The 26986-nt window shown below is 40.5% G+C and overlaps 1 protein-coding gene across 1 annotated transcript in view; it reads right to left on the reverse strand.

Moving 5' to 3' along the window:
- COL12A1 (collagen type XII alpha 1 chain) overlaps positions 1-26986 on the reverse strand; it is a 154305-nt gene that overhangs the window by 41256 nt on the left and 86063 nt on the right. Inside the window, 15 exon segments of the mRNA XM_089777144.1 lie at positions 895-1059; positions 3485-3628; positions 7637-7760; positions 9413-9552; positions 10227-10301; positions 10767-10913; positions 13379-13495; positions 14423-14569; positions 15489-15608; positions 15846-15975; positions 18836-18978; positions 20889-21018; positions 22643-22785; positions 23366-23495; positions 25465-25604. Of these exon segments, the coding sequence (XP_089633270.1) occupies positions 895-1059; positions 3485-3628; positions 7637-7760; positions 9413-9552; positions 10227-10301; positions 10767-10913; positions 13379-13495; positions 14423-14569; positions 15489-15608; positions 15846-15975; positions 18836-18978; positions 20889-21018; positions 22643-22785; positions 23366-23495; positions 25465-25604 (1995 nt within the window).

A 26986-nucleotide genomic window follows, 5' to 3' on the forward strand; every position in this document is an offset into this window, starting at 1 on the left:
TGAAACAGATGAAAACAATGTGTTATTTAAAAAAAATGGAATAATCTACATACAGATATTCTCAAAAGGTTTTATTCTCATAAGTTTGAACTATTGTGATTTGCCAGCCAACATTTGCCACTAAAATAATTATCATATTTGTGATCCAATGCTTTATTCTGCTCAAAATCAAATAGTAGATTTCTAATTATGTCGGTGAAATGTTCAAATTCTTATTTATGGTGCTTTTTAATCTACCATGTTGGAATATACGGAATGGCAAACAGATGAACTTCAAGTATATTTATTTTAAGAGCCCAATTCATAAAAAGAAATGGGCACAAAGACACAATCTTTCCATGGATCTTTTATGCATGAGTCAGACTGCATATTATTCATCATATTCACAAGGAAAAACTGTAGATTTTTATGGCTCCTTAGTAATATGTGGAGGAGGCAGGATGGGAACACATAGTTGCAGACAGTATACATGTGCAAATATCTCTTCTTTTTTGCCATAGAAGGACTCCAGATTTGTAAACAGATGGATTTTATTTTAGATCTTTATAAAAGTAATATTGGACCCTTGTGAGCTACATCCCAAATGCAGCCAAGAAACAGTGGTAAAGAGGAAATCTGTCACATCCAGAAGTTCACTTTAGACACTGTTCTACTTGTTCTTCAAAGAGAAATAATTGTCACTTATTGTTGAATCACTTTTTAATACAGTATTAGGGTGGGAGATAAGATAATAATTATAATAACCACTGAAATAAGAAACATGCACTTGCTCACTGGAAATATACATCAACATTTATTTTAAAAAGGTGTAACTGGAAAAGCCTGGTCATGAAAGCTGCAGCAGCACATAGTCAGAGTTATTGCCTTGTGAGAGAAAAGTTGTCCCTTACTTACTTGAGGTAGCTGTCTCACAAATAAAAGTGAGGAGGTTCTCCTCTATCTTTTCAAAGGCATCAAAATCATCGACAATAAACACGTGACGTTCACTGGGCTTGCTGCCAATCTTTGCCAGCTCATTGTAATCCACGTCAGCTACGCCAATAACAAAGACGCTGAAACCTACAAAAATAATGTTTATAAAATGAAAATGCAAGGAATATACATCCTCATACATTGTCATTAGCTCAGTAACTCAATGTCAAACCCCAATCACATAGAGATATTATATTCCATGTTAAAAATACAAGAACCGGGTAACACAAGTAGAATATACTTCTGGTTGAAACCAGTCCCTTTGTTGTTTCCCAATAAAATGTAGAATAAACTATAACCCAAAAGAGATGAATATCCAATATCCTTTTGACCAAGTGGTGTCAAAATAACAAACTCTTTCTCCATTATCTTGATGAAACAAAAAAAGGATTAATTAAACCATTGGCAAAAATGTGATGCAAAGGCTCATGTCCTGGAGGGAAGGGAAGTTCTGTTATGGAATTATTCAGCTGCACAAAGCATAAGGAGTCTTTTTACATGTTCTTGCTAGTGCTAAATAAGTGGCTGAAAGGGATGCATCTATGAGTTAGAGGACTGAACACCCAAGGAAAAGATGCACTAACATCTAAGCACAAATTTAGATCAGAAGTTCACAGCTAAACTCCCTGAATCAAGAAGAGGAAAGTATATTCTATTCTGAACATCTCCTTTTTGCAAGATGAGGGTGAAGAAACTTATGTCAATGAAGAACTTGGCTGTCCTCATTTATTTGGAACTAGGAAAGACTGACTAGAAACCCTGGATATTCTGATATTAAATAACTACTATATAACCCCCAGAAAGCAAAATAGCAAATGAATTGTCTTCTAATGCACAGTATTATCTTATGAGAAGGAGCCTGTAAACATTAAGGGAAGACAGATGAGGGGAAATGAAGACAATACCAGTTCTAGTTTTCTCCCAAGACAAATATTCAAAAAGTAGTTTAAATAAAAAGGATGATTTAAAAAAGTACTCTTCCACTGTAAACACCACTGATCACTTTCTCATCCTGGATTCCTCCCCTGCCTCTTGGATTGCTCCTTTCAGTTCTCTTCTTCCTCTCCTTTCCCACACTTTTGGCAACCCTCAAGATTCTACTGTTTGGTTCTCTATGGGTTTCTTTCTCTAGTTTAACCCTAGGGCAACTCATTCACACACCAAACTTCAATAGTCATCGCCACACCAACAGTTCAGGTCTTTTCTGTCCCTGACCTCTCCTGCTGCACACAGACTTGCATCTGACTATCTTTCTGATATGTACTCTGGGTATTGGATTACCTAATTAAACCCAACAAGGCTTATGATGAGCTCCTCACATCTTTAACAAAACTCACACCCCTTCTTTCCAATGCTATTGGACAATATCATCATTCTTCCCATCACTAAGCTCACAATGTTGGTGTCACAGAGTTTTGTTTACTCTGTTATACAAAACATTCAGGCTGCCACTAAATTCTGTCTGTTCTAAAACATCTCAAAAAGCTGGCTCTTCCTTTCTGTCCCTGTGTCTAAAATTCTTATCTACTGTATACTTTAGCTACACCCTGCCTTACTGGTGAAGTCTCATACTTTCTGGGCATCTTGATTTCCATCTGACTCTTGTAGTCCGTCCAAATCATCACAGCTAAACTTATCGTCATCATCTGCCTTTTCAATCATGTCATTCTCCTCTTCAAATCCTTCCAATGGCTTTCTCCTTGCACATCAATGTTACTGATCTTTAGCTTTTGGACTTTGCACAATTTTGTCTCTGCCTACATCTCTGCTCTTGCTTACTCCTCTGCCTTTTCTCCTTCTATACTCCTCTACCACTTCCTTTCTCCTCCAACCCCCGCCCCCCGATACACCAAAAGACAGGGAAGAGCAATCAAAACAAGCATGATACAAAAACAAGTTGAGGGCTAGAATCAGCCCTGTAATTGTATGATTTTAGCATAGTTTGCTTAAACTAGGGCTGACGTTGGCCAATTTAACAAATTTTAATCACTGATATGAAACCCAAAAAGGACAAATACAGAATTCCAAAGTAACAAACTACCTGAGGCTTAATCAACAGATAGAAAGAAACAGAGCTAAGGTAAGGAAGCACAACAGATGCTTACATAGGAAACAAGCCAAAAGGCTGCTTTTTATTATGCCAAAATATGCACTAAAAGATCTTCGGGTACAGTAAACTACAGTCGGTGCATCTAAGAAGGGACCAACTCCTCCTCCTAACCCAGGAATAGGAACTGTCCAAGTGGAATTCCAGACAAACCATTTAAGCCAGATTTGTCCACAGAAAGAGAAAAGGCAAGAGTCAGGTCCAATCAGACTTATCATTCTTAAAATAGTTTGAACCATTCCAAACCATACATGCAATTCCAATCTCTCATTTAGGACATGTCTTTCTTATGATGAATAAATGACCAGCAATACCTGATAATATTATGTGCCCACATTTTGAATTGCATGACTTAAACTCTTTAGTAAAACAAAGGTCAATAACTACGTTCTATAGGTTGCTTACCAGAGTGCTGTATGATTGCTGCTGCTTTCTTAACTTCATCTTGTGACCGACCATCTGTGACAACGACGAGTACTTTGGGCACACCTCTCCTCATGCCACTCTCCCAAGTCAAAACTTTTTCTTTGATAAATGTAAGGGCTTTGCCTGCAAATTGCACAGAGTGAGGACTCATGCAGGCAACATTTGCCACTGAACATATCTTTCTCAAAGAAAAACAGGATAGAACCAATAAGAGTAGAAAAATATCCGAAGAGTCCTATGGTTCCTTAAAGAGCAACAGTTTACTTGAGCATAAGCTTTTGTGGCCGAAAACCCACTTCATCAGATGCATGTTGCATCTGATGAAGTGAGGTTTTACCCATGAAAGCTTATGCCCAAATAAATTTATTAGTCTTTAAAGTGCCACAGGACTCCTTGTTGTTTTTGCAGATACAGACTAACATGATACTCTGATACTTGTCACCATGCAAGCCACTGAATTTAGATGTAGGAAGTGGAAATCCATCAACTTCATGAAAAAACTTGCATAGATACAGACAGACATCATCTTCCTCTCCAAGTGCAAAGAGATGGACATCATACCCGATGGAGGGAAGGTGAAAAATCTTTTTCATTTGACATGCTATATAGACTATGGTGAAAGATTGTGCCCCACACTCTCAAAGGAACTGTGAAACCACCTGATCAGCATCCTGTACAGCAAACAGGAGACGATCAAGAATGAATTCTCCAAACTGGAGACTCTCATAAAAAACAACCTTCTGCATAAACTTCCACGTGGCTGGACTTTACAAAAACAAGACACACCATTTACAATGCTCACTTTAATTCACTAAGAAGAAAAAGTAAACTCTAAATTCCTGCATGCCATGGGAGTCACAGCAGTGGTATCGTTACCTCACCCAATAATATTGTTACTTTATCCAACAACACAGTTAGCCCAGCAGAAGAGTCCGTCCTGTCTCCACAATGTGCCCCACAAACATTATACAGTTCTGCGGTGATCTCAAATCCTACTTTTGCCATTTCCCAACTCAAGGAATATTTCCAACATGCCACTGAACAGTGCGCTGACCCACAGGAACCCTCTTACCAACACTACAAGAAGTAGAAAATCTGCAATGACTCCTCCTGATAGTTGAAACAACAGACTGGACTTCTATTTAGGAGTGCGTCAGCAGATGTGCATCGGCTAAAATTGTGAACAAATATCACTTGCCCCATAACCTCAGCCATGCAGAATGCAACACCATCCACAGCCTCAGAAAAAACTCTGACATTATAATCAAAGAGGTTGACAAACGAGGTGCTGCTGTCATCATGAATAGGTCAGATTACGAACAGGAGGTTGCCAGGCAACTTTCCAATACTACATTCCACAGGCCACTTTCCTCTGATTCCACTGAGGAATACCAAAAGAAACTACACCATCTGCTCAAGAAACTCCCTGCAAAAGCACTGGAACAAATCTACACAGATGCATCACTAGAGCCTGATTAGGGTTATTTTATCTGCTAACCAAGATCCAGAAATCTGGAAATCATGGACATCCCATCATCTCAGGAACTGGCATCCTTACAGCAGGACTGTCTGGTTATGTGGACTCTCCTAGGAGCCTATGCTACCACCATAGGTGTCTTTGAGACACCACTGACTTCCTGAGGAAACTACAATGCATTGGTGATCTTCCTGAAACACTATCCTAGATACTGGATATAGCTATCAGGAACTGTATCCCTGATGATGCCACAGCATACCTGGTGGCTGAGTTATGTGTCTTTGTCCTCACCCACAACCATTTACGATTTGGGAACAATTTATACCTTCAAATCAGTGGTGCTGCTATAGACACCCACATGGCCACACAGTATGCCAACATTTTAATGACTGACTCACAACAATGCTTCCTCAGCTCTCGTCCCCTAGTGCCGCTCCTCTATTTATACTAATTGACAACATCTTCATCATATGGACCCACAGAAAGGAGGACCTTGAATAATTCCACCAGGATTTCAACAATTTCCACTCCACCCTTAACCTCAGCCTGGACCAGTCCAAACAAGAGATCCACTTCCTGGACACTACAGTGCAAATAAGCAATGGCCACATAAACACCACCCTATCCTGGAAACCTACTGACCACTATACTTACCTACCTGCCTCCAGCCAGGACACGTCACATGATCCACTGCCTACATCCAAGCCCTGAGATACAACTGCATTTGCTCCAATCCCTCAGATAGATCTTTATCAAGCATTCTTAAAATTACAATACTCACCGGGGAAGTGAAGAAACAGATGGACAGAGGCAGATGGGTACCTAGAAATCACCTACTATTAGACAGGCCCAACAAGGAAAATAGCAGAACATCACTGGTCACCACCTACATTCCCCAGCGAAAACCTCTCCAGCACATCCTCAATGAACTATAACCTATCTTGGAAAACAATCCCTCACTCTCAAAGACCTTGGGAGACAGGCCAGTCCTCACTTATAAACAGATCCCCAACCTGAAGCAAATATTCACCAGCAACTACACACCACACCACAGAAACACTAACCCAGGAACCAAGCCCTTCAACAAATCCCATGGCCAAATTTGCCTCCGTATGTCTCAAGCAACACCATTGTAAGACATAATAACATTAGCCACATCATCAGGGGGCTCATTCACTTGCACATCTACAAATGTGATATATGCTATCATTTGTCAGCAATGCCCCTCTAGCCAAAATGGACAATATCTATGCAAAAGAATAAATGGACACAAATCAGACATCAAGAATAGTAACATACACTATCAGTAGAAAAAAACTTTAGTCTCCCTGGACACAGTTACAGATTTAAAGGTGACCATCCTTCAACAACAAAAAAACCTTCAAAAAAGATTTTAAAGATCTTGAAGAGCTGCAATTCCTCTGAAAACTTGACACAATTCATCTGAGTTTGAATAAGGACTGGAATTGGCTGGCTCACTACAAAAGCAATTTTCACTCTCTTGGTATTCACACCTCCTCATCAACTGCTGGAGTGAGTCACAACCACTTGAACTGAATTGGCCTCATTAGTACTGGCCCTCCACTTGATAAGGTGACTATCTTCTTTTCATGTGCTCATATATTTATGCCTGCCTCTAATTTCCACTCCATGATTTTTTTCATGCTTCTGACAAAGTGGGGTTTTGCCTACAAAAGCTTATGACCAAACAAATCTGTTAGGGTACGTCTACACTTGCCCCCTAGTTCGAACTAGGGAGGCAAATGAAGGCTACCGAAGTTGCTAATGAAGTGTGGGATTTAAATATCCCGTGCTTGATTAGCATAGTCGCGGCCAGTCGCCACTTTGGAAATTGACTAGCCCGATTTAACTTGCCGCGTATAGCCGTGGTACTCCAAGAAAAACCCCTTAACTCGAATTAACTGGTACTCCTGAGGAGTTTTTCTCGGAGTACTGCTTCTATACGCAGCAAGTTAAATCAGGCTGGTCAATTTCCAAAATGGCGACCGGCCACAACTATGCTAATCAAGCACGGGATATTTAAATCCCGCGCTTCATTAGCAACTTCGGTCGCCTTCATTTGCCTCCTTAGTTCGAACTAGGGGGCAAGTGTAGACGTACCCTTAGTGTCTAAGGGCATGTCTACATTAGGAAATTATTTTGAAATAATAACTCCCAAAATAACTATTTTGAAATAGCATGTCCACACTAGAAGGAAGCCTCAAAATTAGTCTGAGACAGGCTCCCTAAATGTGGATGCACTACAGTGCCCCAGGAAGCACTGGAGAGTAATTACTTTGAATGACTCCGGGGAGTAATTATTTTGAAATAGCAGCAGTGAAGCGTCCACATTACGGCTATTTCAAAATAAGTATTTCGAAATAAGCCTTATCACTTATGATAAGCAGGAGTTATTATTTTGAAATAATCAGCCCCTTATTTTGAAATAATGGGTTTAGTACTGTAGACTAATGTAGATCAGGACTAAGGTTCCACAGGACTCCCATTGTTTTTGCAGATACAGACTAACATGGCTACCCTTCTGATACAAGAGTAGACTATAAAGCTTTGGCCTTAACTACACCAGATTAAGATTATGAATGCATTTTCAAAAAAACGACAATGGGGAAGGATTATATATTTGTCAGACGTACCTGTTCTTGTATTTCCTCCTCTGTACTGAATATGCTGAAGTGCCCCCAGAGCCTGAGCCTTGTCGTCATACGTATTCAGTTTAAACTCAGACTTTGCTTCATCGCTGTACTGCACAAAGGAAACCTGAAATGAAATGCATCAAAGTGTTCAGCCTCAGACTTGTGCATCTTCAAGTGAGCGCTCCATTAAAGTGAATTATGTTCTTGTCGATTACTATTGAAAAACAGGAAAACCAGTGGCTAAAGTTACATATTAATATGGATATAAAATGGTAAAACTTATTTGTTAATGACTGAATGATAAAATACTTGTTATAACTATGACGGAACCATATTTAGTCCTGGTTCTCTATTTCAAACTGGGGATATGGTGCCTACACGGGGATTGGTACAGATATCAAGGAAATGCAAGGCGTTCATGACATAGCAATCAACAGAGAATGTGACCAGAATTTCAGTCATTTGATACATAAAGCATAATATACTTGCTGAACTGGAATATTAATTCATCTTATACATTTGTACGAAACTGTGCAAACCTACAGTGAATGTTCTGAAATTACTCCAATGCATATCATATATATTTCATTTTCCATTTCCTTGTAGTATATCCCATTGATAATAACCACATCTTTCTAAGCTAGTCCTGAACAGATGTCTACATATTCATATACTTATTGGAATAAGTTTATCTTTCATAACAATCATAAATATCTAAAATGAAGAACTAACAATGTGTAACTAGCCCACAATAAAAGAGGAAAGGAGCTTTAAATCTTTCCCTATTAAGCCCAGAAAGTTCATAGCTATTCTCCTCCAGCTAATTTGCAGCAACTGTCCTGTTGGGACAAAGACGACATTTTTAAAATCAGGCAGTGTAAGAGCAGAGTTAGGCAGGATGGAGATCCTAGAGAGGGCGTCTTTGTCTCTAGAAATATGTCTGCAGAATGAAATATGGGGAACCAATGACTTAGAGGCATACATAGGTGAGGAGAGAGCTGTCCACGAGCAAGAAAACTAGGTGCAGCATTTTTAGGAAAACAGAAAGAAAATATTCTTCCAAGGAAAATCACTTGTCTTCTTCCACCACATGGGAAGACAGTCTTGCCCCAGCCAGTCTTTGCAAAGCTCCAGAGACTTCCTTACTCATGCCATTCACCTCCCACTAAGCAACGAGCTTCTCCAAAGTCTGACAGTGACACATAAAGGACCCCAGAAGGGAAGACAAGCCATTTTAGTCTCCCCGCTATTCATTATAGCTTTCTCTTTACAGGTACATCCAATTTCCTCCAGTTAATCCTCTACTTTAACTTTCCATGCTCTCTTCTGCCCACTACACATGCAACATCTTTCCTGAATTGACAAACCAAGACATTACCCTTGCTCATCATCACACTCCTTCTCAAAGCCCACTTCTGTGTATACACTAAAAATTAGCCCGCTCCTAACAACTATGGAGAGTGGCAACTGAGAATATTTTACATGTGCAAATAAACAAAAATATGCAACTGACCACAGAGCACCCTGGCCACTCTGCTGTATGCTGATTCTTTCATCTGCTTGCCATCCGCCTTTTGTCTTTCAGGGTGTCGGCTCTTCTAGAGCGGGACTGTGTTTTCCTTTATTTTTGTACAGCAGAGTGCACATAAATACACATGCAAGATATTACCATAATAACTAGCAAAAGTTCTACACAGAGGAAAAGGGCAGAGGAGACTAAGAATTCAGTTGATTAGTTTAATTTCCCTGAAAATTAATTTAATGGAAATTACCCACCTGAATTCCAGCAGGGTTGATTAAGTCAAAGGCTCCAACAGTATTAAAAACAAATTTCACTACTTTGTTGAAATTATCATCACCAATGCTCCAGGAAGCATCAGTCAGGAACACGATATCTGCTTTGGCACCTTTGCATACTGAAAGTTAAACACAGCTTGATGAACTCTTAAAGCACACCCCCTCATTTGGGGCTGTGCACAAAATAGCGCTGTTCTGATCATTTTAAAGAATGATGAGCAAACATTCATCAAACTTCAGCCATATTTTCAATCTGTAGGCTACTCTTAAATACAATAAGAGTGTTTCTCTTGCATGTATCTTAAATTTTGTAGATGTTCACGTAGTACATTTGACACCCCAGGTCAAATCTTGGCATATATGTGCAAAAAATTAATATGAAACAAAACCCTGAAAAGTGAAACTTAACACTGATTTTCTTGGACATCTACACCAAAAACAGGTCCACACACTAAAGGCAAAGCTCACAAATACACATTGCATACTAAGAGTCCAGCCCATTCCCCCAAATCTATTCACATGTCTAGTAGATAATGGCTAGCTATTTAAGCCCAATGCAGCACCATGGCAAATAGTTAGAATAAAGGGAATAAGGCCTAGGCTTCATTCTCCTGTCTACAACAGACAGGGGATAGTGTCAGAACTGGTGCACAGGGCTAAAATGGGCCGGAGGATCATCAAGGCCATACATTTTAAAAAATTATTTCAATTTAGGCAACATATCTAACCTTTGAGTTTGCGGACATGCAGCAAATAAGGTAAAATATACCATGAATGAACAATGCACACTTACCATCCCGAGCTGGCGGGATTGTGGGAGGCGGAGGAGGAGTAGGTGGTGGAGTTGGTGCTTCAGTTGGTTTGATGACTGAAGTAAAACAATTAAAACCTTTTATTTAAAAGAACATTTGACTCAAGAAAAGATTCCAGCCCTGTGACTCTCCCTGTATATGACTGAGGAAAACACTATCCAGGCTTTTACTGCTTATGAAGGCTACAGAATTCCTCATCATCAAAGAAAAATCTGCTTTTACAGAAGTTAGTTCTTAATATGACAAGGGGCCAAATTCTGCCACTTTTATACAAACGGAGAAATCTCTTCCTCTCTCTCTCTGTGGTTACTTCCCAATGGGATTAACCTTAGCAAGGTAATACTCCATTTAAATTTGCCCCAAATAATTACTATTCATTGTTCCACATTTCAAGAAGTTTCCCACTGACTTACGCTTAGAGACACAGGAGAACTGACCCTCAGAAGTGGTAGTGTAAAACAAGAGTTAAGATTCTCATCTCATCCCGCTCACACTCTTTGTTCATATTGCCCCTGACTTACATGTGCGCTCCTTTATAGAGACGGGAGGTCCCTCAAGGTTAGGGGTCTGAACAAAGACAGTAGCATTGTACTCTGTGTCTGGTGAAAGGCCAGTGAAACAGTGGCTGGTTTCTGTCCCACGTACTGTAATTTCTTGTCCTCGGGATCCTGGGAAAACAAATCCAAAAGAAGAGAAATGTAAGGCCAAGTATAGGGCCGTAACAAGGATGAGAAGAGTGAGGCACTTGCCTCGGGAGCATAGCTGAGGGGCAGAAGAAAAGACAGTTACTACGTTGTTTTCACTTGTGCCTTGTGCCACATCAGCACCCCCACCCTCACCAAAGGCTCTTGTGTAAATTACATGGCCATGGGATAAGAAGGAAGGTCCTTTCTTGGATTGAGAACTGGTTAAAAGACAGGAAACAAAGGGTAGGAATAAACAGTAAATTTTCAGAATGGAGAGGGCTAACTAGTGGTGTCCCCCAAGGGTCAGTCCTGGGACCGACCCTTTTCAACTTATTCATAAATGATCTGGAGAAAAGGGTAAGCAGTGAGGTGGTAAAGTTTGCGGATGATACCAAACTGTTTAGGATAGTCAAGACAGAAGTAGACTGTGAGGGACTCCAAAAAGATCTCACAAAACTGAGTGATTGGGCAACAAAATGGCAAATGAAATTTAATGTGGATAAGTGTAAAGTAATGCACTCGGGAAAAATAACCCCAACTATACGTACGGTATGATGGGGGCTAATTTGGCTATGACAAATCAGGAAAGAGATCTTGGAGTTATCGTGGATAGTTCTCTGAAAACTTCCACACAGTGTACAGCGGCGGCCAAAAAGGCAAATAGGATGCTAGGAATTATTAAGAAAGGGATAGAAAATAAGACACAGAATATCTTACTGCCCCTGTATAAAACTATGGTACGCCCACATCTTGAATACTGTGTACAGATGTGGTCTCCTCACCTCAAAAAAGATATTTTGGCCTTGGAAAGGGTTCAGAAAAGGGCAACTAAAATGATTAGGGGTTTGGAACGGGTCCCATATGAAGAGAGGTTAAAGCGACTGGGACTTTTCAGTTTAGAAAAGAGGAGACCGAGGGGGGATATGATAGAGGTATATAAAATCATGAGTGGTATGGAGAGGGCAGATAAAGAAAAGCTGTTTAGTAGTTCACATAATAGAAGAACTAGGGGTATGTCTACACTACCACCCTAGTTCGACCGAGGGTGGTTAATGTAGGCAACCGAAGTTGCAAATGAAGCCCGGGATTTAAATATCCCGGGATTCATTTGCATCTTGCCGGGCGCCGCCATTTTTAAAGCCCCGGCAGTTCGGATTCCGTGCCCACGGCTACACGCGGCACGGAGTAGGTACGAGGAGTAACGGTAGTTCGAATTAGAAAGCCTAATTAGAACTACCTACTCTGTACCACGTGTAGCCGCGGGCACGGAGTCCGAACTACCGGGGCTTTAAAAATGGCGGCGCCCGGCAAGATCCAAATGAAGCCCAGGATATTTAAATCCCGGGCTTCATTTGCAACTTCGGTTGCCTACATTAACCACCCTAGTTCAAACTAGGGTGTTAGTGTAGACATACCCTAGAGGACATCAAATGAAATTAATGGGTAGCAGGTTTAGAACTAATAAAAGAAAGTTCTTCTTCACACAGCGTGCAGTCAACCTGTGTAACTCCTTGCCAGAGGAGGCTGTGAAGGCTAGGACTATAACAGAGTTTAAAGAGAAGCTAGATAATTTAATGGAGGTTAGGTCCATAAAAGGCTTTTATCCAGGGGATAGAAGTGGTGTCCCTGGCCTCTATTTGTCAGAGGCTGGAAAAGGATGGCAGGAGACAATTTGCTGATCATTGTTTTCAGTCCACCCTCTCTGCTCACTGGGGTTATGAGTACATTCCATGGAGAGCAGCTGCTCTCTGTCTCTTCCTCGTCACATCCTGACATTTCCCCAATATGCGGATCCCCCACCACAAAGTGTTGCTGCCCTGGTGCTGGCCACTGTCAGCAGACAGGCTACTGGGCTAGATGGACCCTTGGTCTGACCCAGTACGGCCATTCTTATGTTCACCCTAACCCTGAGGTCTTGCCTCAGGAGCCAAATTAGCCAGTTACAACTCTGGCCAAGTATTTCCTTTTCCATATGTGTCTGGGACAAGCAAAAGAGAATGCATGGAGGAAGGGTGCTGAAATGGGATGAGTGACAATTCTGCTGGTTGGTCATACAGAAGACTCTGGGCAGCAACACTTTGTGGTGGGGGATCCGCATATTGGGGAGATGTCAGGATGTGATGAGGAAGAGACAGAGAGCAGCTGCTCTCCATGGAATGCACTCATAACCCCGGTGAGCAGACGATTTCCACTGGGAAGTCCTAGAAGGAATTAATATGAATAGGAGCAGCATTAATTTCCAGTCTGTCTCCTCTTAGCAATGCAGGCTGGTTGCAGGCCTGGGGAGCTCTACCAGCACAGCTTGGCTCCTGGGGACAGGCGCTGAAGTTGAAACTATTGCAAACTATGGCCCTAAGCCTGTCATGTTATAATCCTTAATTTAGTCATGACATAAAGCTGACAAATGTATCTGTCCACAGAAAACACAAAGAATCAATGGAACTTACCATCAGCTGGATTTAGCTTTAATCTGTAGGAGCTTGCTGACCGGTGAGGAGACCATCGGATACAGAAGGTATCCCAGCCCACCTTGTAACTTGTCAGATCTGTGACATTCAAATATACTGCAAAAACAGGAAGTTTTCAATTGATTATCTGGGAAATACAATACATGAGATATAAAATTAACCAGATTGCAGAGAACAACAATGACAGTATCACTGCAGCAGTAAATTCTGCCCACATGTGGTTTTATTTAAAAAATATCCACAGAAGAAAAAAAGTGGTTCTAGTCAAATCATCTCTGTTCTTTTTGTCTGGATCCACAGATCTCACCTCTGCTACTTATAAATACCCAGATTTTGATACCTATTATTACGCGAAGTACTGTCTGATTCTCTGGGCTGTCCCACTGAAATCAACAGAACCATGTATAAAGATATATAACATGAGGAAAGAGTGCCATAAAAGAGGCACTGCTGTCTTTTATGTATTTACTTACTGGTTCTGCCAAGAACTTTTAATGGGACCATTTAACAACATGAGGATTTTACAACTCATCCAATTTTGCTGAAATCTTGAATGGCTCATTAACTGAGTTCTGCAACAAACCAATTCCCCATGAACCAGGTTCAGCTTTGATGGACTGTGCAATCACTGGATGTTACCAGGACATGCAATCAGAAGCAGTGAGAGCCCTTACGTTGCATGGTGCTGAATGCGCCCTGCGATGTACCGAGCACCATCTAGCCAATGGCTGTGACTGGTGCTGAACACCTGCTGTCTCCGACCCAGCTCCAGCCAAACAAATGATAAGAAATGGAACTAGATGGCTGTCTACTGTAAACCATTAGTAACAGCAATGTTAAATCACCTGGCTTTCTAACTTAATTTTACTTGAGGATCTGTTACTCACAGGTGTGAGTATCCATAATTGTGGGATGTTCAGACCACCCAAGGATCAATAACCTAAATAGGGACTTTTCAGTCAACATGAGATTACTTCAACAATTATCACCAGTGTGACTACAATAACAATGGTTTGGACTTACATGTAGCTCCTTGATCAATCAAGGGTGCGCTGAGTCCAGAATCATATTGGGCATAAACATTCACATCATAGACAGTACTAGGAGACAGGTTGTGCAATATGTATGAAGTCACTTCCCCAACAAACACCTCCATTGGCTCATTAGAACCTTGAATTAAAGGGAACCACAGATAAAGACACAATTCTGTGAACCTTCCTCTCTGGCATTACCAGTATTCTTCTAGATCAACCTCTAAGGCCAGATCTACACTATAAACTTAGATCAGTCTAACTACATCACTCAAGGGCGTGAACAATCCACACCCCAGAGTTATATCAACCTAACTCCCAGTGTATACAGCATTATGTCAATGGCTGGGCTTTTCCAATGAACACAGCTACTGCTCTCACCAAGATGAAGAACAGTGTTTTCGCTGCAGTGCTACAGTGGCACAGCCACACTGATGTAGCTCTTTAAATGCCAATCTTCCCCAAAACTTGGTCCTTGTTTTTTTATTTCTTAACCCTATTACTTTTGGTAAGCACTATCATTACAAATAGATTACTTGTATCTTTACTAGCTGCTGTGCACATTTATACTTAATTTCCAGAGAGGCATGCAAATATAAGATTCATTCTCATGTCCGATAAAGCATTTAAGGATTGTCTTTCATTCAAAATGCAAGCCTGATTCTGATCACACACCGATATAAATTGGAGCCGCTCCGCTGAAAGATGAGAAGCGTAAAAGTGTAAAATTGGCATATGAGAAGAGAACAGGCTTGGGACAGGAGATAAAATAGCTGTATTAAATGTCAAACATACAGCACATTTAACTGAATTATAATATGTATGACATTATATCTGGTGTTCTCTCTTTCTTTTGAAACCCTGTAGTTAGCAGGAAAACTTCTTACTCCTTTAAAAATCAATAAACACACAAATATAAATACATACATACATACATAAAACACTTTAAAGCAAAGTTTCTCAGTTTTGATGAGGATACAAAGCATATCTGCATGCAGCTCTTTTAACTCATTACTCATTTTTAAAGCGCTCTATTCAAAGGAGACAGGTTTTCTTACCTACAGGTTTATACACAATTTTGTACCCAAGAACAGGGGATGGTGAAGGATCCCAGGAAACTCTGAATCGTGTATACCACTCATCTGAAATATGTATGTTTTGAGGAGGAAGCAACCCAACTGAAAAGACAGAATAAGCATTAGAATTGTTATTACAGTAGCAACTGCCTTTTAAAGCCTGAAAACGGATACACTACAAACTCTTTAAAGAAGAAATCATGTCTTTGGATATGTTTGCATTGTGCCTAGAACAACAAGTCCCCAACACAGGATAGGGGCCGCTGGCATTGTCGCAACAGAACTATAAAATAATGAGGAGAAATGACAATATAGTACTTAATGATAAAGCTAAGTTACCAGTTTGTCCATTTCCTGTTAGTTGTCCACCATCTCCATCATCATACACAGCCACAACAGTAATTTTATATGGTGTGTTGGGTTGCAGTGGTTGTAATATCACATTATTTCTTCTTCCAGGTACTGTTGTCTAGAAACCATGAGAGAAATACAGATGAATATGCTGTAATATTTTACCTGACCGATAATTACAATGAACTGTAAATAAATAATCCCTGTGAAATTTGTAGAAGTGCAAACACCCAGCCAAGCCGAATTTTTAAATCCTGCTATAGAGAATTCCATTGTATTGAAAGAAAGACTCCACTGTTTAAACATTTCAGAATAATTTCACCTGCCTAAAATTAACAGTATTGTCTGTTACATCTATGCAGAATTCAAAAGGTTTGATTTATCCCCACATATAGCCATGTGGAGAGAGGACAAGTTACAGTTGTGGTGTTTTGGGGAGAGAATAAACAAGAGAAGACAAAGCTACTAACATGAGGAGGGGAAAGAGAAGATGACCTTATTGGTTTGTTTATGTTGTAAGAGTGTGGAGTAGAGAAAAAAGCAGAGTACAAACATAAACAGGGTCATCTTCTCCAGAGCACAGGGCCAGAACAACAGGGTAAAGGAAGATGAAAAGGGACACAGAAGGGAAAAGTAAATGTGAACTGGGCCTGGAGACGCTCCGAAATCCAGATGAGATCAGGTTGGTTGGGGAAGGAGAAGTTATGGAATGACATCTGTTGGTGCTATGATAAGAGATGCAGAGGGGGATGAGTTAAAGACTTCATTTTGCTATCTGTTACAAATTAGCCATATTAATTCCTGGTGTAACTCCACTGAGCCACGGCAGTTAAACCAGATATGAATTGGGGCCAAGATATATATCAGACTACAGAATATAAAGTCAGAGCCACCTTTAGCCATAGAAAAGGTGAACCGTCCACACATGTTTCTTAAAATTAACATTCAAAATTCGAAAATAACAAATAGTAGTTAGTATTTTAATACTGTTATCTGTCTAATCAACCTTTCCAATAAAAACCTGGATTTTTCCTTTACAAATTAATCTGTGCCATCTGCTCCCACAACTGTTTCATTGTCCAAAAACTCCTCATGAGAAGTAAGAGCTATTTCCAGTATTTGGCTTAGACCTTAATAATCTGCAGCTTCTCTTCATGAACACATATTTTCCACATTCCTAGTTTAGTAGTTGGACCAGATTATCTCCTGGATCTTTCTATATTTCCTTTAAAAATTGAAAAGCCATACTAAGTTTCCCTTTCAGTCTCCTTTTTTTCCTCCATACTAAACACTTTTAACCTTTCCTTTGCAGATAGTACTACCCACACTTTTAATCAATCCTGTTACCCTTTTTCACTATCTACCCAGAAGTTGGAAATCCTTTTTTGTCAAATTGGCAACCAAAACTGTACACAATATTCTACATTTCCAAATCAATGAGATGGCAACAATAATTTTTTGAGGTTCAAATTTTTCCCTAATTTATGCAACCTGTCACCCCATTTGCTGCCTGCTGCAGCTATACACTGTGGTCTCTCATCTTGTACCGACACTGTGGTGCACTACAGGAGTGTCATGGGAGAGTTAGTCCAACTGGAAGTTGGTCCCAAAGAGGAGAATGAGAGCATAAAGCACAGGAGCTACAAGTCCCATGAGGCAACACAGTGGTATTTCTTAACTTAATTTTTTGGAGTCTTTGGACAAAATGTTTTCAGTTTGGGACTGAAAACAAGTATGTGCTTGACTTTCAGTGTTCAATTTTTTTGATGTAAAGTGATTTTTTTTTCAGAAAGCAGACACATTTTGAAAAAAAAATCATGTAGCTGAAAAGAGAGTTTTTCATCAAAAAATAATTCTGAATGGGTAACATTCAACCAATCCTATTCAGCAATAACAAATAAATGACAGGCAGTTATATGATGCTCTATAGGCCAAATCTATGGAACTCAATGTGAAGCAGCATAAAGTTAAAGCACAAACTGTTATGACTGACAGCTCTCAAAGATTTTCCTGAACTCTCTAGGAATTAAAGATTATTCTTTAATTAAAGATAATGTCATGATAAAACTTGTAGGAATTCTTCCAACTAAAGTTGACAACCCTACAAACTTACAACTCAGACAACCCCCCACAAAAGCAAGAACTATAAAATTTGAATAAAAGTTCACACTGCTTCCTTCGCTCAGTTCATAATATGTACATACTGCCCTAAATGCTGTCTGGTGGTGTGTTTACCGGGAGTCTTAGCACAACACCACATGGCATGTGAAGCAACACATGGCTATTTACTGGAGCACAATGGCTTGAACAAACCATGCTGTGACAGGCTCATCTCAGGATCTTTTCCTTGATCTCAACTTTAACACTATTTTATGCTTTGCTTTCAAGGCTTTGGTGCCTTTCTGTATTTACATAGACAACTACAGGTTGTACCTCCCTGGTCTGTCACCCCTGAGATCTGACAGGATCTGAACCAGGGAATTTACCAAACCAGGAGAAGTCAATGCTGGCCCCGTCTGCTGCCACCAGCTTTGGGGCTCCACTCCAGTGGCAGCAATAGGGCTGGCATGGATTGAGCAGGGACTTTGGGGAAGAGCTCTCAAGGGAAGGGCTATCTGCGACACTCTGGAAGCACTGGGAGGATGGGGGAGAGCTGCAAAGTGCAGGGTCCCCAGCTTTTCCTGATGAATGCGCCAGCCCAAGAGCACCCACAGAGATGGAGAAACACAGATGTTGCCAGACAAGAGAAGTCCGGGTTACAGAGATCCAGCCTGTACTCTGTGGAATGGACTATTTCACAAAAAGACTGAGATCCAGCTGCTTAAGTGTGCCACTTACCATCACCCTATACAATAATGCCCAAACAATTCAACTCTGAAGCAACCAAAATATACAACATCCAAATATCAGATATTTTTATTTTTCTCTAATATCAGCACAGGATATTTAAATGCTTATTAGCAAATGACTGCACTTACATATTCATCTATGGGGTCACCAACGGTAGGTGAATAAATGATTCTGTATTGCTGAACTGGCCCATCAGCATGGTCCCATTGTACAGAAAGGCTGTTTGTTGTTGGATCAAACACCTTCAAGTTCCTTGGCCCACTACGAGGTGCTAAAGGGGAAATATGTATCAAGATCAGTGAAGTGCAGTGAAGACAAAAGTCCTTTCGCTTTATGAGTGTGTCTAGACTACAGGATTTTGTTGACAAAAGTGGACTTTTGTCGACAAAACTATACCTGCATCTACACTACTGCTGAGTTTTGCCGACATAACATCGACAGAACGCGGCAGTTTTGTCAACGGTGGCATACCTCATTCTACAAGGAATAACGCCTTTTTTGACAGAGTTATGTCGAAAAAAGGCTCTATTGCATCCACACTGTGCTTTTTCAAAAGAGAACGTCTAGACTCTCTGTCGAAAAAGCGGCTTGCTTTGTCAACAGAACTGGCTGTAGTCTAGGCGCTCTTTTTCGACAGAGACTTTGTGACAGTATCTGTCGACAAAGACTGTGGACAAAAGCCTGTAGTCTAGATGTACCCTAAGATACCCTAGAACTGTTAGTGTTCAGATGCTGCCCTGGAGTGCACGCCAAGGGCTCCCATTGACTGCCGCATGCATGTGTACACATTAAGGTGATAATATCATGATATTGCCCAGAGATCACAACAGGAGTGGGGCCTAACTGACAAGAGTTCTGACCCTGTGGAAAGGAGGGAAAGACAATAACAGTATCTTGCAATATGAGCACCCACATCCATACACAGTCAATGCCCAAAGGCAGGGAAGATAATTGACAGACTGTCACCTTTGCAGATTTCATATAAATCTGGGCAAATGGTAGAAAAAAGAGTAAGAGTGAAGAGCATGTTGCAGCCACAGGTGAGCTCCTCTCATGCTGATCCCATGTAGTTACATGTATGAGGCTGAAATAAGGCAGGTTCACTGCAGGTTTATTCATCTGGGGCTTCCCTACCATCCACCCTCTCACAGAAGGCGTTGTGCTCTCAGCTCACTAGGTAATACCAGACAACTTTTGTTGTTTCAGGTAATGTGGGCAAGGGTGGTGTCTTTGGGCTGCCTACAATGGGTTGTACCAGGGCCAGAGTTAGACCAAATGGCGCTACAGGAAAGGAACGTATTCAGCACCCTTCCCTCCCATTGTTAACTTTGGAATACCTTTTTTTTATTGCATTTGTAGCCCCGTTCACAGCTCAGATGCACAATTTGCATACCTGATTTATCCCTGATGAATAAGACAAGAAACTTGCATGATAGGATCTGTAAATATGTATTCATATTTCATTGATAACTAGTGACACCCAGACCCTAATATACTCATGAGGGCATGGCTGACAACATTCTAGGAGGTTTGAGGAAAAGGTAATTCTTGAAAGTCTGGAATGTTCCATGAGATTTGACAAAGATCCAGAACATTCTAGAAGGTTAGTGAAAAATGATTCCACATATGTAATACCTTAAACATGGTACTTCAAACATGTTCCTTTTGTCACTAACACCAAAAAGAGCATGCCGGCCCAGGTCATCTGGGTCACCTACTTCTAAATCCAGTCCAGGGCTGCACTCAAGGGATTATTGTGGCAGACAAATCTCCGAATTTAAACTGAAATCGTGCCTCCATTTTGGCAGCAAACTGTCCATTTTAATGTGTGCTTTGTTTTGGAGAGACAGAGAGATAGGAGTATAGCTGTAATTAAAGGATTTTTTTACTACTAAAAGACCTAGGTTCAATTTAAGTTTCCATCATAAGTGGTATCAGTCTGGTCTAGTCCCTACTAGTAAAACTTCACCTGCATTGCAATCAACAGATAATCTGACCAAATTGGCAGCTGTTGTTCAAGGAAGATCTAAAATTTTTAAAAAGCCATTATTCGGGTGAATTGGGAGAGCTACATTGGGAAGTGAACATGACGTTTGTAGTCAGTGTTATCAATCCCTCACTTATATAAGCAGCAAATAGAGACACTAAATAGCAGTAAAGAAACATAATTTTGCCTCTTACTTGTTCTCCCCTGTCCAGGGCTTGAATTTCCCTCTCCATCAGCATACAGAGCAACAACATTCACAGAGTAAGGCGTGTCGGGAATCAGGCGCTCCAGCACAACATCGCGAGTATTCGCTGGAACTATAATCTAGGAGGGAAAAATGAGTTTTATCTGACAGGTCCATACACATGCCTATACAGATAATGCCTTGTAAAATTATTATTATCCAAATGAATTATCAGTCATTTATATTGAAAGGAGGAAATTTAGTAGCCTGATCCTGTTGTGTATTTTCCATCTACAGAAATGCATGGTTATAGGAATCTGCTTGCTTAACACAAAGCTCATCAGTAGGAGACACAACTAACTGGCAATAAAATATAGGTGTTCTCATTCCGCAAAATGACTTCTTTTTCTAAAATGCTGATAGTTTAATAATTAGTGTACATTATTTGGACAGAATCTACATGAAAATATTGCAACTAGTAAAGATTAAGACCTGCAGAAATCCAGAGCAAAATATTGCTCCATTGTGGTTTACTGACATATGCTAAGGATACATTTTCTAACGGTCCTCTATTAGGTGTCACATGTGTGTGCAGTTATAAGCACCCACTCTTGACAGATGCAAACAATACATTACAAATTGTAACACATTCACAGAGACACTGGAATGTTCATAATGCATGTGTTTGTATCCAGAGGGGCTGACTGTCTGCAAATAAAAGGGCCCAGATAACCCTAAAACTTCTAATCCAAATCAAAGCATTCATCAAGTCCTAATTTTACATCCCAAGAGTGCCCTAAAGCCATTCTTTCCATAGTCTTTGCTTTGTATTCTATATGTTTCAGAATCAGTATTGCAATTTTTAATTGCCTTTTGTTGGCAATACAATAAAGGATTCTGAATAGCAAATGAGAAATTGGTGGAGCTTTTATTCTTTTACACCACAGAATGGTGCAGTCATGCAGTACATTATATTCATATGGAAATGGGGTTTTCAGCAGAGCTGCTGCATGCAGATGGTTACAATCAGGGGTGCAATAAGGGCGCCAAAGAAGCAGCTACCAGTTGACACAGACCTCTTGTTTCTTGACCAGAGCTGAACATTTGCCCTGGCTGCCTTTCCATCATGAGGACCTGCCAAATAGGAGTGGAACTGCAAACCATGAACCTGCTTGGCCCCTTCATCTTTGCAGTCTTTCCAGTGCCCATGGGCCCTGGGCAACCCCGCCCCAGGGGAAAGTGAAGTAGAGGACATAAGAAATGTCCAGGAGGGGTGGAAGATTGAATCCAGGCTTTTGGTACTTCTAGGAGAAGCAGAGATGCAGCAGGAGGATTGGGTCTAGCGGCTCCAGAATTGCCTGGCCTCTGTGGGGATGATGTTTTCACTCTGACCACCCCTCTGGGTAAGAACTGAGTGAGCAGAGATACTGAAGAAGAGCACGGGGAGATGTGGGAGACAACAAGAGGGGCATGTGTATAAGGTAGGGCGCCAGGTAGTGAGCATGAATCTGAATGCAGCAACACTGAATGAGATCTCAAGGCTGGGTGCAGCAGAGGTGGGATACTGTGTGGAGCTATATGCAGGAGAAGAGTATGTGGGCAGGAGCATGGTGCAGATCATGTAAGGGAGACCCCTGGGCTTTCTGCTGAGGAGAATCTGCTCACATTCTGGTTACAACTGTTTTTTTACTAGGAGCCAGTAATCACTGGAGGTGACACTGTCAGTGCTCCTTTAAGGAATGCTTGGGAGGCTGAATAACTTACAGATTCTGATGGCCGTGGGCCAACCAGTGGAGCGTAGACTACTCGATACTGTTGTACTGGGCCGGGTGCAGGTTCCCATCGGACATTTAGGGTGTTCGGTGTAGGGTTGTAAACTTGCATGTTTCTTGCCGTTCCTCTCACCACTAAGCCAAAGAGAAAGTAAATTAGTGTTACAGAGATGTGTACACAAGAATAACTCTAGTAGCACAAAAAGGCGCTCATCTATCTAAGATACTTATGTGGCCTTTATTACCATAGTACCTGAGCAATTCAGAGTCTTTAAGGTATTTATCGTCATCATAAATACCCATGTCAGCCAGGCAAGCGCTATTGTTTCCATTTTTATAGAAGCTGAGGTAAAGGGAGACTAGTGAACTACCCAATGGTGCCCAGAAATTCAGTGATGAACCAGGGAACTGCACTTGTGTGTCCCAAGTCACAGGCTAGCATCCTAATCATTGGAATACCCTTCCTGTCAGCAAAAGAAGACCGAGAGCCTGCCTTACTAGAGAGCAATGAAGACTGGGTATACTGTGAAAATGAATCATCACTAACTCAATGACACACATGAATATCATTCTTATGTATCTGCTCTGCCACTAACTCAGGAGCAGGAAATGTGCACAGGAGATGAAAAGTAAAGTAGGACTATTACAACATCTATAATTTTAAATTATTTATATATAAAGCCTGAGATGATACGAATAAAACCACTTCACTTACAAGTTCTCCCAATGTCAGATACTCGTCCACCATCCCCTTCCGGGTAAGCTGGAACCACAGTTACCCTATAAGGTGTGTCAGGCTGGAGAGATCTCAGGATGATATAATTTGTGTTTCCTGGTACTGTTGTCTGTAGGTTTAAAAACGTGGTGTGGTATTTAAATAAAGAGTGAAACAACTGAGCATTTCGAATATGACTCTCTCTGCAGATGTCAGTTTAAACAGTTTTACATTTTCTTAAGCATCCAAAAAAGAAGTCCACAGATGAGGTCAGTGGGACTACTCTGATTTATGCCAGCTCAAGGTATCTGGCCTAGTAATTACCTCAAATAATACTTAAAAGCATGTTTTCTTTTTACTTAAGCTCATAGCTATCGCAACACCTCAGCAACTTGACAGAAGCAGGCTTCTAAAGTGATGTGTGGCTACAGCCTAATGTCAAGGACCTGAATGTGCTTCCTAGGGACATCTGTTAGGTGGGAAGTAACAATATTTTTTTCCAAAACTGGAACACAGGTGAAACGTGAAACTGAAACTCAAACGAAGAAATAAACATTTGGTTGGATTATGTAAAGCTAAATGTCCATATCCCATCTAATTCACACATACATTATGTGACACTAGGTTGGAAATACAAGACGCCAGCTGCAAAAACTTACTTCTGCTCCTAAAAGCTATTTAAATGGATAGTGGAACTATGAAACAAAATAGTTCTCTGGATAGAGGAGAGTAACTTAAGCAAAAACTATGCAAAGAGTGCTTTGTCAGTTTAAAAGCAAAATAATTAAAGGGAACGTTATTATTTAATTTAACTTTTAATTTAATTTTGGCCCCTCCTTTCCATTCTGCACGGGTTTTTCTACTTCCCTCATCATTGTACTATCTGAGTTCCTTCCACCAGTGCATTGAGTAACATGGCTAAAATCTATCATGTCTAATTTGTTCTCTCATTCTCTCCCCAGGCAGGGAAAGGTGGGTGCAGTGGAGTGTTTTGTTTTGGGAGGGTTTTGATGTTGCTGACTGTATATTATTTTTAAGTGTGCACCAGCTGCTGGGTATGTTTTTATGTTAGAGGAAGCAGGTCAAAGAAGTATGCCTTGACTTGGAGCAGAAGAGGGAGAAGATTGTAATGGTCATTAGTTCCTGAAAGAGTTTGATACACGGGATGGAACTGGTCCTGATAAAATTCTTTGTACTTAAGCTTTTTATCCCATTCCAAGCAGTCACTGTTATTTGCTATGCTACACATTCCCTTAGAACTGACCCTGACTCGTGGTGGATTTAGGGCCAAATCCCACTGGTATCAACTCCAAAAGCCGCATGGATTCATTTAAGACAAGGATTTGGCTTATAGTGTTACTACTCAACTCAGTTATTTGTAGAGTTCTACACTCATATCACATAAAAAACAACATTACATACTTGTAAAAGCAACTAGTAACAAACATCTCAGGCTAATGCAGTAATTCTGTTTAGCACTTATATAGTGGCTCTCATTCATAGGTCAGTGTTCTCTGAAAGAGGGATAAGGGGAACTATCATTATTTTACTAATTAGAAAACTGAGATACAAAGACTTGAAAGGTAAGATTTTCAAAAGTGATTTAGACTTCTAAGTGTCTAAGTTCTTTTAGATGATGTGATGCAGACATCTAAATCACTGAGGTGTTTTTGAAAATGTTACCAGAACTTAATAATGTCACACAATCAGCAGCAGAGATGGGGACAGAAATGAAGTCTCCTGAATCTTTATCCACTGGTCCTTCCTCTTATGACAATGTTCATGCCCATATATTTTCCCTTCAGAAGAAGGAGTGCGGTAGTTGCTGTGGAATACAGTAGCTCCCACATGCTAACACTGAAGCATTCAAAATTTGCTTCTTAACAAATTACATTAAAAGGTAGTATTAAGTCATGGGCTAACTGACTTCAATAGAGTTCCTCTGAAGTTACATCAATGTAGCAGGGAATAGAATTTGCACAAGATCTATATAAACTATCCTTGTATTGAGATGAGGCACTCATCACTCTCAATTTTTGTTCAGGGGTTTATATGGCAACTTATCTGAGACAACTAATAAGGCCCGCAAGAATGATTACCATTTCTTCTGCTCCACCTGTTGTTGGCACATAATATACTTTATACTGGCGAGGACTTCCTTCAGCATGATCCCATCTTACACTGAGTGTGCTGGTGGTTGGGTCATACACCCTGAGGTTCTTTACTGTGTTGAGTGGTTCTGAAATAAATCAAAAGCCCTGTCAGACTGCTGAAACCACACACTTCCATGCTTTTATCTCTCCTGTCAGAGCATGTCTGTGTAATGCAGCTCTAGAAAAAATAAGAAGTTTTCATTCTGGACATTAATATCATTGCTTCACTGACTCAGAACTCGGCAGTCCCAGCTGACAATGTCAGGAATGCTAAACATAGTTCAAAGTGTTTCTTTTTTTTCCCTCTACATATTATTTAGAATCGAAACAAATCACAAAAGCATTAAGTTAAAACTTTCTGAAGTAGTCTGGCTAGGAATCACATCACACAGCAGATGCCAAAGACTTATTGAACTCAGAGCAATTTTTTTTTTTACATATATAGCGCCCCTGATAACAAAGCACTCAGAGTTCTGTACTGCAGGACAAAAACAAAATACAATCATCATAAAATAACAATATCTCAAAATATATAGTTCATAGGGGTCAATTTTCAAGAGAGAACTTAAGGCACTGAGAAAGTAATAAATATAGGGTTATCAATAGTAAATTTAAAGACACCTTTGCAAAGGTGCGATTTCAAAATTCAAGGGAAGAGGCAAATTTCATAGTGAACTCTGGGGCCAAAACAATTCCTGGACACTCTTGGATCTTTTTGAAGGCTAAAATATAAAAAATAGATGATTTCTAAAGAGCCTCTGTTGTGATTATTTCCTATCTTTTCATAACCGTTCACACAGGTTGAAAACAACAAAATCCGCCACATGAAACAAACAAGCAACTTCCGAAGCTTAGAAGCTGCACGTGTGACCTCATTCATACTGTGATTCATGCATTTAGCAATCTTGCCTTTTCCTAGTGATTTTTCCCAGAGAATGTTTTGCCCTTTTATCCTTGCTGAAATTAACCCTTCCTATGGGTGCAGTTTTGGAACAGCTGCTTCTCACTCTTCAGCCCAAATCACCATACTTAGCTATTCCTTTCTCCTAGGAACACCAGTTTGAACTCAGCAACCACAGCCAGTGGAGCACAGAAATACATGGCAACAATTAGATAACTTGCAACAAAAAATATTTGGCTACATTCTTCACAAAGGAACTGTCATGAAGGGGCAATGACAACACACTGACCTCATTACAGAAAGTGCCTGGTTACAATTCACAGCACCACCCCTGCTTGCCACCCACGTGTCTGGAAAGTTCACATGCAAATCTCTTCTGATCCCCAATCTGGTTTCAATCCCTGCTAAATCACTGCTATCTGTGCAAAGAATCCAAAGGGACACGCAAGCCCCTTCATCAAAACTAAATGGAGAGGGCAGGTGGAGGGGTAACTGGCTCCACCAGATAAGACCTCCTGCTCCCTGGCTGTCTGCCTTACATAAACCTGGCTGCCCACCTGCTCAATT

This window comes from Pelodiscus sinensis, chromosome 3 (assembly GCF_052426305.1).
Source record: "Pelodiscus sinensis isolate ZL-2025 chromosome 3, ASM5242630v1, whole genome shotgun sequence".
Taxonomy (NCBI): Eukaryota; Metazoa; Chordata; order Testudines; family Trionychidae; genus Pelodiscus; species Pelodiscus sinensis.